This window comes from Medicago sativa, chromosome 7, assembly GCF_051527215.1.
Source record: "Medicago sativa cultivar Bolivia chromosome 7, Bolivia_mono, whole genome shotgun sequence".
Lineage (NCBI taxonomy): Eukaryota > Viridiplantae > Streptophyta > Magnoliopsida > Fabales > Fabaceae > Medicago > Medicago sativa.
The window spans coordinates 53066728-53078871 of record NC_140755.1 but is presented as its reverse complement, the minus strand read 5'-3'; the positions used below and the strand labels follow the sequence as shown (position 1 = coordinate 53078871).

General features: G+C 32.1%; 2 protein-coding genes across 2 annotated transcripts; both read left to right on the top strand.

The window, feature by feature from the left end:
• Positions 1-256: 256 nt before the first annotated feature.
• LOC146906724 (B3 domain-containing transcription factor VRN1-like) lies at positions 257-2441 on the top strand. The gene is made up of 4 exons (XM_085725402.1): positions 257-496; positions 632-1100; positions 1310-1431; positions 2139-2441. The coding sequence occupies exons 1-4, from the start codon at positions 425-427 to the stop codon at positions 2418-2420; spliced, it is 945 nt and encodes a 314-aa protein (XP_085581528.1). The 5' UTR covers positions 257-424; the 3' UTR covers positions 2421-2441.
• A 4106-nt stretch (positions 2442-6547) lies between these two features.
• Positions 6548-11072, top strand: LOC146906723 (pentatricopeptide repeat-containing protein At4g21880, mitochondrial-like). The gene is made up of 12 exons (XM_085725400.1): positions 6548-7512; positions 7607-7789; positions 7867-7931; positions 8163-8270; positions 8463-8576; positions 9332-9436; positions 9544-9648; positions 9738-9902; positions 9981-10105; positions 10184-10289; positions 10404-10618; positions 10700-11072. The coding sequence occupies exons 1-12, from the start codon at positions 6915-6917 to the stop codon at positions 10938-10940; spliced, it is 2130 nt and encodes a 709-aa protein (XP_085581526.1). The 5' UTR covers positions 6548-6914; the 3' UTR covers positions 10941-11072.
• The last annotated feature ends 1072 nt before the right edge of the window (positions 11073-12144 follow it).

The window sequence follows — 12144 nt, the reverse complement described above, 5'->3', positions numbered from 1 at the left end:
ATGTTGTATTGATATTCTAAATTCACAATTATTTTAAAATGGAGGGAGTAGAACTTTTGTGTCAAATAACACAACTCATAAAATTAGAGTAATTATATTATATTTATACAAATAATTGATAACAACTTTTGTGACAATTTTTTTTTTTTATTGTCACAAAATATTTTGTACAATTATCATTTCTCTAAAATTATATGCCTAGACTAGACCCTATGTCCATTTGTAAACACTTGAGTGGAAAAGAAGTTGTAGAAACAGACGCGTGCACATTTTTTGAACAACAGACGCGTGCACATTGAACAGAGCAGGATAGGCTAACGAAGAGTTTTATTTTAAATTAAATCAAAAACTGATGACAGATCAAATCCATTTTTTCAATCGTTATCTTCATATTTTCAAGATCATTTGAGTATTCAGCTTGATCATGGCTAATGAATTTCCTCCATCCCATTTTTTCAAGATCATATGTGATCAAAGCCTTCATCAAGGAAAGCTTGTAAGCTTCCCACTCATTTACCTTTTTTTTTTTCAAGCTTTTGTTGTGCATATAATTTCTTTCTCAAGCTTTTGTTGCCATTTACAATTAAAATATTTGTTTCCATTATATTCATATGGTTTAATTAATTGACAGATGATCCCAAGAAAGTTTGTGGAGAAATATGGAGAAGGTTTATCAAATGCTATATATCTAAAGACTCCAAGTGGTGCAAGGTGGAGATTAGATTTGGTAAAAAGTGATGGAAAAATATGGTTTCAAAAGGGTTGGAAAGAATTTGTGAAGTATCATTCTTTATCTCAAGGCCATCTTCTGCTTTTCAAATATGGAAGAACTTCCCATTTTCATGTGCACATCTTCGATAAGAGTGCCTTAGAGATAAAATACCCTTTCCAAAGAGTTGAAGCCAAAAGGGTATCCAACGATCTAGGCAATAAACCTCCGAATGATGAAGATTTGGAAGATTATATAGCAAGTAAAAAGAGAAAAACTAACTTGTCATTAGAATTTGATCAACCTTGTGAAATTGGAAGCAATAGCTGTGTTAATGTTGGGAAATTGGAAAAGGTAGCAGCTTTGAATCATATTGACAAAAAGTGTAAAGGTATAAGAATTTGTGTTGTGAATGTCTCATGAATCATGCATACTTCACATGTTAGCCTATGTTATTAGCTTTTCATTCTTAATTTACTTTCACTTTATGATTGGTTAAGTTTCAAATTATGGCATGCAAGTTGCAACTTGTTCATTATATTTCAATTTTTATAATAGATCAATGAAAATTATAGCTTAGGGTGTGCTTGAATTTTGCAGGAAAGCAATTGGCTGTTGCTAAGAAAGTTACAACCTTTGACAGAGCAAACTCTATGAGAACTTGTAATCCATCCTTTATTGCTGTCATGCGTCCATCATACATTGATGCTGCTTGTAATCTGGTAAGCTGCAAACAAAGGTTTTGCTTAAAGGTCATAGATTTTTTTAATGGATGAAGGTCATTCTTTTTTTGGGTTAATCCTCCGGTTCTTGGGAGAAGGGGGTCCTGATAATCTGAAGTTCAGCCGTGAAGAAGTATAACCTAGCCAAAAATTGTTCCACCCAAAATCGAACTCGGGTTCTCCTGAATCATTCACCCTTGAAAAACCACTATAACAAATTACCAAATTTTACCCATTAAGTAGGGTCAATAGTATTTTTTTTTTAGTCAAATATGTTTGGTCCCTATAAATATCTCTGATCAAAATTTAGTCCAAACAATTTTATACGGACTTAACTCAGATTTGTGGTATTTTGTAAGGAGTAAGGACTACAAACATTTCTAATCCTTTTTATTTTGGGTCTATAAATAATGAAAAATGGAAACTATTTTTGTTTTGAAGAAAATTGGAAACTACTTATTGAAAACTTCAATGTTAATCTTTATTGATAATTTGTAAAGAGTTGATATGTTGCTATATTGTCATCAGTTTAAAATATTTTACACTGTCAACAAGGCAGTCAATCATAGATGTGACTTTTGAAGTAGTTATGCTTAAAGTCAAATATTTTTACACTGACAATGTATTTCAAAAAACTATACTTTTACACCGACAATGTATTTACTGATACTCAAGAACATTTGTTTTTTTTTTCTTTTGCTTGACAGTGTATACCAAGTGAGTTTGGTAAAAGACACTTATTAGGTTTAGGCAAAAAGCAAGGAGATATTCATCTTAGGTTGTTAAATGGGAGAGTTTGGCCTGCAAGGTATCTAATTAGGAAAGGCAATACAAAAGGAGAAAAATTTGAAATATACTCAGGTGAATGGAAGACATTTGCAGAAGACAACAACTTGAAAGTTGGTGATGTTTGCACTTTTGAGCTCTTTCCTACTAGCACTATACTTACCTTCATTGTTCACATCTTTAGGGATTCTTTTGAGACATAAACAATTGAATTTGTCCAATATTTCAAGGTATGATCATGTTTAATTTTGTTGTTTGAAAACTTTTCCTAATGTGTCAAATAAATTTATTTATCTACCTTGTGCAAAATCAACACACTAAAAGGAGTGGAGCTATTTTGGAATATAGAAGGAACATGAAAATCATCTTTACTACCAAATCACCATCACAACCAAAGAGTTTCAAAAATGTTCTATGCGCTCAATGTTTGATCCAGTTCATGCATGATTTTGAGCACTACTACCAAATGATTAGATTATTACTAGTCTAATAACTAAGAATTGGTACAACAACTATTTTGCTTTTCTTTGGTGTTTGCCCCTGAGCTTCACTTGATGGAATGTAATTCCTATAAACTTTGTTGTTTTTCTTCATGAATTTTTGTATTTGTCTCCGATGTTTCTATTTCTTTTATACAGAAAAAAGAAAACCAACACAGAGACGGTTGAAGGATGCTTCCCCTGGGTTTTGAGGGAGGCTAGCACTAACCTCCTAGAGGCTTTTCAAGGTAATCTCGGATTGTGGTGACTGTCTCTAAATAAAACTCACATGCTCCTTTGTAGTATCAGATATTATTATCAGGACATGTTGCTCCACCTTCACAACCATGCCAGTAGCACCTTCAAGAAATGTCCTTTCTTTCTATTTGCAAATAACTTTGAGCCAGTCAAATAGGTATATATTCTATCTTCAGTTTTTTTACTTTCATTTTCAACCCTGTCAGGATCGAGTTCGCCCCACATGACATTTTCAGCATCTTAACATTTCCTGTTTGAATAATTTTTCCAGAAAACATACTATATACATTCCAGTTTGTTTGATTTTTATCAACTCAATTGATCTTTAATTCTTTATTGAAATTGGCGATCGACAAAAGCAATAAAAAGAAACTGAAAATTCCAGAACAGAAGAATAATATAAATTCCAAAGCATTGAAGAATCACTTCAAACTTCAAATTAATAAATAAAGTAAATACCACTGAAACTGATATTGCATCCCTAAATAGTTTTTTTTTTTCCAACTTCTGTAATATTCAACATCTTCAATTTAATTTTTTTTATTTTGCATTTTAAGTAAGAAAATGAAGGAAAATATTAACCTCCATCTTATCGTTCACTACCGCTTCTGGTCACCACTTCCATTAAATTCCGGTGACGCCATGCTCCAATACTGAATCTTTAACTGACATTGTTTCTATTTTTCAAATCGATTTGATTGTTTTAAGATCCCACCGCTTCAATCATATCCACTGCAGCTCCACCCTTTTACCGTCTCTTTTTTAATTAAATTTGAAAACTCAGTAAGCGAAAACTCTATAAATAATCATACACAAAACTTCTGACAAAATATTAGATATTCATAAATATTAGAGCATTGATTTCTAAAATATATTTATAAAATAATCTAGGAAAATATAAAAATATTTATAAAAAATTATTGTTAGAACTGATTTATAAAATATATTTATAAAAAATCCAGCACAAAATTTGTTGATAAACCTGTTCAAAAAAAAATTTGTTGATAATGTTTTAATGCATAATACAATTAAAAAATATTAAATAAAAAAAATGAGAACAACGTTAGTACAAAAAAAAAAAAGACAAGTTTCTAACTTCTAACTTTATAATTGATCTACTTTCTAAAGACTCCTTCACAAACAAATCATAAACTTCTAACTTTATAATTGATCTACTTTCTAAAGACAAGTTTCTCTTTAGCCTATCACATCTCCTTTTAGTCTCAGTGAGTGTGTTCCTCTAACAAACTCGCCTATTCTCATGGTTGATTGTTATTAGAATCCTTGAAGAACGAAACTTTATGTGTCTCAAGGTTCGCTAGACTATTCTCATGTTTCGCAACCCTTGTCTAATTTTACTTGTTCCAATATTAAAACTTCATCTTTCGATCCTTCGCCTAATATTTGTGATGATGAGTTAACGATTACTAATCCCTCCGCGTTCGCTTTCTAGCTTAGTAATTGCTAATTCATTATAAAAAACGGTAAAATTAGATTAGAAAGTAGATGTATATAAAACTAGGATTTATGGTTTGGTTTGATTAGGATTACGTCATTAGACTTATCCAACAATCCCAAGACAAGAAGAGTCTCCTCACTCATGTTCATCGTAGACATGGAGAAGAAGAAAAACATAAAAGTAAAATAACAAGAAAGTAAAGGAAAAGAAAAGAACTTTTATTAAGAAAGACAATTGTCACTTATTGAATTCCAAGAATAAAAGATGATTTTGTTTGTGATGGCTAGCTACTCTATTTATAGGATACATTCGACTTATAGGATACATTCGACTTAAATCTAAACAATTACATCACTAGAATGTTTTACAAGCAACTGCGGGCTTTTTGGTCAAAACTAAATAGAGTAGCTTAAATCCTAAACAAAAGCATCAAAAGGGCATCCTGGGAGGTGGCACGGCCGTGCCAACCTTAGCACGGGCCGTGCCAAGCTTCTGAGTTGGGGGAGATATATTTTTGTCTCCAAATCTTCGTATTTTGTTCCGAATCAGCTTCAGACTCCTTTCTTTTGCTCCAAGACTCATTCCATCAAATATTTATTCCTGAAATATAATAATATGCAATTGAAGTAAAATAGTTTAAAAAGGAAATAATATTAAAATAAAATAAACTTAAATCTAATTAAAACGAAACTAAATATTATACTAAAACTAAATAATTATTGACTCATCACATGTTTGTAAAAAATCTTTCAAAAATTTAGAAGTTTAAGCATAATTAAACAAATTTTAATTTAACAAGGACTAAAAACACTAACGGAAAATTTTGTATGGTCTAAAAAGTGTAATTTGTTTTTATAGGGACTAAAAACAAAACTGCAGATATTTATAGGGACCAAAAACTTAATTAACCCTTTTAGACATGTTCATAACATCGTAAGACACTCTTTTATAAAATCTTTTAGTTTTTTAACATGTAATTAATTAAATATGAATTTTTCTAAAAGCCAAATTTTCAAGATTATATTAATGAAAATTTGGACCTAATAATAAAATTTTGAGCTACTTTTTTATGGAGGAACTTTGTATAATGTTCTAAATAAGTATGTAAAAAACATGTTAAAAATTTAAAAGTTTAAGCACAATAAAGCAAATTTTAATTTTACAAGGACTAAAAGTATGTGTTGGTCCCTGTTAAATTATAATTTGTTTAATTATACTTAAACTTTTATATTTTTAAATGATTTTTTTAACAGACATGTTAAGAACATTATAATAATCTCTTTTATAAAAAATTAGAATTTTTTAACATGTAATGAATTAAATATAATTTTTTTAAACGCAAAAAGTTCAAGATAAAACTAACGAAAATTTGGACTAAAAATAAAATTTTGAGCTAACTTATTGCGGAGGAACGTTTCATAATGTTTTAAACAAGTAGGTAAAAAATCATTAAAAAATTTAAAATTTTAATCATAGTTAAACAAATTTTAATTTAACAGGGACTAAAACCATGTGTTGAAATTTTTTATAGGGACCAGAATCTGTCAAAATTTTTTGAGGACTAAAAACAAAATTTGATATATTTATAGAGACTAAAAACTTAATTAACCCTTTAAAAATTTGTTATCCTACTAAAAATCTTGAAATATGTAATAGTGTGTGTGTTTTTGTCATTATTTTTAATATTAGGAAAAAATATTTAGTTACTATTCTTAAAAATGTTTGAATCATTTAATGCTATTGTTTTTGCCAAGGTAATCAAAACCGGACCGGACAATGAACCGACGTAGACATGGATTTAAGGTTTTAAGGTTCAATCGGGTTTTGTAAAAAAAAAAAAAAGGTTCAACCGGTGTTCAACCGGATTTAACTAAATAAGACTTTTTTCATTCTTTTATTACATTATCCTTGTAAAAAACATTTCTTATTAATATATTGTAAATTAATGGGGGAAAAAATCTTAAAAATTTAACAAATTTACCTCACGCATGCCTTTTGGAGATACATCTAATATTTTTTTTTTTAAAGGGACATCTAATGTCTTTTATTTTTTTTAAGTATGTTCTTTTACAATCCTAAATCTTAAGTGTGTTTGTTTCAAGTTATATTTATTGATTCCCGGAATAAAATGATAGGAATATATATGCCTATGTTTGTTACAAGTTTACTAAATTTTATTCCTGGGTATAAAATGTTCCTGGGAATAGAAAAATTTTCCCAAGGAAAAGGGTGGGAATAAAGTTCCCATGGAGATGGGAATAAATTCATAAATAGTTACCTATTATATTCCCTATTTTTTTGGTTCCTAGGAATATTATTTAGTTAACCAAACATATTTTTTCTAAATACCTAGGAATAAAAATTCCCATCTTTATATTCCAAGGAATGTTATTCCTAGGAATAAATTTGATAAACTTGAAACAAACACACCCTTAAGTTTTTTGACGGCGACTCCACTCGTTTATAGACATCTCCAATTGAGCACACGCACAAACTAGATCATGATCGCGACTACCTTGCTTCACTCCTTGCAGTGCAGATCCTTTTCCCTTCAAAAACTACGGGTTATTAGCTATCATTTCAGTTCTGATTTGCACAACATTCCCAAAACATCGTTTTCATGGAACCCTATCCTCTCTTCCCGCAAACTCCATTATGCTCCTCCTGCTCCTCCTCCGGTTTGGAAGCTTTTTCATGGATTTCTAGAGAGACTAACAATTGAGAGGGAAAAATTGTGGAATTCTAGAGAGGATATCATTGATGAGCAACAACAACGTTTCGAATTGGAGATAGAGAAGGTTAGGTCGACTGGAGAATTGAATTTGATTCGTCATCTTTTGCAGTCAATGCCAGTTCAAGCAGAACTAGAACTAGAAGAAGAAACATACGGTCCACTTCTCAAGTATATAATTGACATGGGAGATGTTGGACAATTTCAAATTTTCTCTAAATTGATTAAAGATCATATTCACAATTCAAAATCAATTTCGCGATTGGGTTATTATGACATGTTGATGTGGATAAGGGTTAATGAGGAGGCCATGATCCGCGATGCTTGTGAGTATATTAAAAGGGAAAACACAAGTGAAGAATTACGAGGTAGATTAGATTAATCAATCTGTTTGTTTTTATCCAACAAAATTCTAATGCAACACTAATTATTTGTATTATTATTCAATCTTTCTTGTTGCAGAAAACTACTTTTTGGCTCTTTGTGAAAATGATGACCGCAAGGCACAGATTTCAGATGTGCTTAAAAATACAGACATTACAGAGTTTACTTCCACAGATGAAATATTTTCAAATATATTCAAATTATTAGGAAGGCTACAGTTGAAATCTGAGGCGGAAAAGTTACTATTCGAATGTTATGACGGTACCATTATTAAGTTGATCTGTTTCTTGATTGCTTACCTTGTATTCATGTTAATCACATATTCTTATGTAGTGCAGAAGATGATCTGGAGGAAATTTCAAACTTCATTGATATTTATGCATTTAGCATTCCAAATTTAGAGGTGACCAACTTATCATGAATGCTTATCGTACGTATGTCATGTGATACTGCGAGGCAGTTATGCGCGCTTATCTACAATTTTCAATCGATTTCACTGTCGATTTTGTCCGTTTTGACTGCCAGCAAGAAAGCGATGCTAAAAGCATAATATTTTTTTTTTTTTTACAATAGTTGTATGTTACAATTTCTTTTTCTTAGAAATTTTCTTATATCATTTTTTGGTAATTTCAAGGTTGAGCATATCATAAAAGAGATTGAGAATTTGCATGGTCTGTTGAAAATTTCACCTACATTCTCTTTGTATGAAAAGCTAATTTTGTATTGCTGTGGTAAGAACAAGGTATAATTTTCTCCTTTATTCATTCTCATATTATGGTTATCAATTAAGTAATTGTCATAAAGTCATCCATGATGAGAAGGAAAACGATAACAAGACGTTTGCTCCCTTTAGATCAAATTTTCTCTTCTTTCTATTTTTTGTTACTGTCATTTTTCAAAACTGCATTTCATTTTTTCTTTTTAACTTATGCAGGTGGATGTAGCTATTTATCTTGTTGATAAAATGTGTGAAGCAGGCTTTATGCCCTCCAGTCATGTAATGCAATCTGTATTAGAGACTTGCTCAGAAAATAATCAAGATTTTCAGGTACTATATGTCTTACGTAGAGCAGCTTCCCTATTTTTTTTTCTTCTTTGAATTATGTTCTAATCCATTTCTTCGCACAATATACTGCGTTGGATGAGTGGCAAGACTAGACGGGATATGATTACGAATGACACCATTAGATAGAGATTTGGGGTAGCACCTATAGTAAAAAAGGTGGTAGAAAATAGGCTAAGGTGGTTTGAACATGTAGAGAAAAGACTTGTAGATGTTGTAGTACAAAGAGTAGATCAGATGGAGGAGGGTGAGATTAGAAGAGGTAGAGAAAGACCAAGAAAACTCCAAAAGAAAACTCCAAAAGAAAACTCCAAAAGATAAACGCTAAGATTTAATTATGACATGTAAACTGGTTCAAGTTATTCTTCCCCAAATCACTTTTAAAATTACAAAAAACAGAAAAGGCGCCCGGTGCACAAATGCTCCAGCATATGTAGGGACCAAGAAGGGGTCACGCCATTTGGTGTATTGTATACAGCCTTAACATTTTTTTTTTTTTTCTTTTAAACAAGAGACTGTTTTTAAGACTTGAACTTGTGACCTTTGGCTCGCCTAAAACTTTTACACTTACATAGTGAAATGTATGATTCCTTTTTCCCATTTCAGTAATTTCGAGAAATGACATAAATAATGAAGCAACTATGGGTTAACATTTAAGTGAAGCATTCTTTCTAATTTGTCTTGTTTTACTAATATCTGGCTGTTCATTTTCTATTCCTTTTGCTATATTGACAATCAAGGTTGATGAAATCTATTCCATCTTTAGTCGCCATCGCCTTCACCGTTTCAAGATAAATGGAAAGATTCACTGGCTTTCGGAACACTTTAGTGTAGTGATGAAAGATGTAAGTTTTACCTTTTTTTTTAATATATGCTTTCAAAAGATATCATTGTAGTAAAAAGCTTTCTTTCAATATATTATCAAGTTGCTAATTAGAATATTTCCTTGTAGTATTATGAAGAGATGGAACAATCTGGAATCAACTTCGCAAAAGAAGTTTTTGTAGCCCTTCTTCATGCATATGCAGCTTACGATGAATTTGAGAAAGCAAAACAGGTATGTGTAAATATATATGCTGTCATTCTACAGTTTCGCTTTTGTAGTGACCTTGTAAAGGACGTAGCATTTTGTCCTTAACATTACAGGTTGTTCAAGATCAACGCATACCAGTGAAGTGGTTAATTGAAATTAAAAGAATGCTTGTCTCATCTCTTGCATCACACGGGAAATTGTCCGAGGCACTTGTTTTGTTGGAGGAAATCAAGAAAGCTGGACAAACTTTGAACCCTAGAGCTGTTTTATGTCTCATGGTAAGGTTTTAGATTATTATTAATTTGTATAGCTTCCACTTTAAACCTTAAAACTCATCAATCATTGTACACTCTTAGGATGTGTTATGTTTACACGGCGAGTTGGAGAGGGGTCTTCTCCTACGCACGGAGTTGAGTGGCGAAGATTGGGTTCAAGGTTGCGAAATGGTTATGCGGTACTCGGTTCAATACAAAAATTTAAGGTATGATATTATTTTTTTCCCAATATTAAAGTATGATTTTATTCTGCCATTTGTTTATGTTCATTGTATATTTCACAGTTCTACCATTGAAATGTTTAAACAACTCAAGGATCATTTCGAAAGTGATGCATTCAAGAGAGAGAATCTTTTTGGAGGAAGTAGTATGTATAGTCTTTGTGTTGAAGTAAGTTTTTGTTTCCTTATGACTTGAATAAGGATTCACGATTATAAGAATTAAATGTTGGTTTAATATTTCTGCCTGTATGAAGCATGACATATTGTTCTCATGTATGTATAGGCCTTTGAGCTAATTTTTGAATATGGGTCCACACATTTGCAATTTGGATTGGACTTGCTGGATCTAATAAAAAAAGAGGTTGGCCGTGTTCCTTCGCAATGTCTTAATTATCTCCTATCTGCTTGTGCCAAATCAAGAGATTTGAATAAAGCTAATTTGGTTTGGAAAGAATATGCATTGGCTGGATATTATTATGACGAAGATTGCTACTGGAGGTGGGCTTCTAACCTTTATATTATTTTTTCCCTTTCTCATAATATTTTCCTTCTCATTATGATGTTACTTTTTGGCTGTAGAATGTATCACGTACTTTTGGCCTCGGGAGAACACAAATCTGCTGACAGTATACTCGTTAATAAAATTCCCAGTTTTTACTCTGGTCTTTGTTCCGATCTGAAGCACTGCTACCGGCACCGCTACGTCAAAAAGAATGACGTACCAGTATCCGAGTTTGAACTTGCTTCCTGTAGTTGGTTCGCCCCGCTTAACTCGATGAAAACGGGGCTGGCACGAGGTGGGGCGGGTCGACCCACTTAACTCGTTTGTGTTTTATATTTTAGACTTCTTTATCATTATGAGATTATTTTGGTTGTTGGATTTATTTTAAGATTTGTTTTATGTTGGCGGATTTTCCTTACAATTTGTTAATTATATTGTTTTTACCACAAATTTGTTTGTTGTCTATTCTTTTATATTTTCTTACGATAATAGCTTGGTAAAAGAAACATAGTTTATTTTTTGTACATTCCAAAATGGATAAAAGCTTGGTAAAGTGATTTGTTCAATGTTTCATACATAGCTCATGTTGCTAGACAAGTTAGAACAGGAGTGAACATAGACAATATCAGCTCCTGACCATATCAGCCTGAAACAATTCTTCCAGGAACCTACTCATCAAGAAAAATAATCCACCAATAAATCAGAACTACACTACCCCCCTGAGCTACCAATAACATATGATAAACTCAGCACTGAAACCCGACTCCAGACAGATTCTCTATTGTACTCTAGCAACTGCTCAAAACATTTTGTATGTTAGTGTCTACTAGTTTCAATGGTATTTGAGTCAATATTTAATTTGTACTTTTTATGACTATCCCAAGTCCCACTAATTAAGGGAAATGTTATATAATGGTCCCAAGGTTTCCTTTTTAATCTTCTTAATATTTTTTAAAATGTTTATTAATATTCTTTGTAGTTTTATTCAACTGCTTGTGCTTCCTTTTAGAGCATCTCCAATGGGGGTCCTTACTTAACAAGGACCACTCCCCGTTAAGGACCCTCCATTGGAGGAAGAAAGAATGAGTCCCCGTTGAGGAACGGACAACTATATAAGGACCCTCTCTCTCCTGGGTAACTAATGAGTCCCTCTCTCATAGTGTCGTGTCAGGTGTCTGTGTCAGAGTCCGTGCTTCATAGTTGTCATGGCAAAGAAGTTGGGAGAATGGCAAGTGTTCTTTGATTTTGGTAAGAAATCAATTTGTTGCTCTTGTCGTAAGTTTGAGAACTTTGGTATACTTTGTTGTCATTGTTTAAAAGTTTTTTTATTCATATGGATGTGAGATCTGTGCCTGAACCTTATATCTTGAAGAGGTGGACAAAGTCAGCAAGAAGCGGGGCTTTACCTATTGTCGGTGTTAGTCATGTGGTGGAAGATGTTGATTTGTCTCCGAAGCAACGCTACCAGAAGATTTGTCCCCGCCTTATTAGGATTGCCTGTGAAGCATGTAGAAGTCCGGAA

Bases quoted from the DNA above. Each gene is read 5' to 3' on its own strand.
- LOC146906723 (XM_085725400.1), top strand. From the start codon at position 6,915: ATGATCGCGACTACCTTGCTTCACTCCTTGCAGTGCAGATCCTTTTCC. The intron at 9,437-9,543 runs GTAAGTTTTACC...ATTTCCTTGTAG, and splicing joins TTAGTGTAGTGATGAAAGAT to TATTATGAAGAGATGGAACA. The intron at 9,649-9,737 runs GTATGTGTAAAT...TTAACATTACAG, and splicing joins AATTTGAGAAAGCAAAACAG to GTTGTTCAAGATCAACGCAT.
- LOC146906724 (XM_085725402.1), top strand. From the start codon at position 425: ATGGCTAATGAATTTCCTCCATCCCATTTTTTCAAGATCATATGTGAT. The intron at 1,101-1,309 runs GTATAAGAATTT...TGAATTTTGCAG, and splicing joins TATTGACAAAAAGTGTAAAG to GAAAGCAATTGGCTGTTGCT. The intron at 1,432-2,138 runs GTAAGCTGCAAA...TTTGCTTGACAG, and splicing joins TTGATGCTGCTTGTAATCTG to TGTATACCAAGTGAGTTTGG.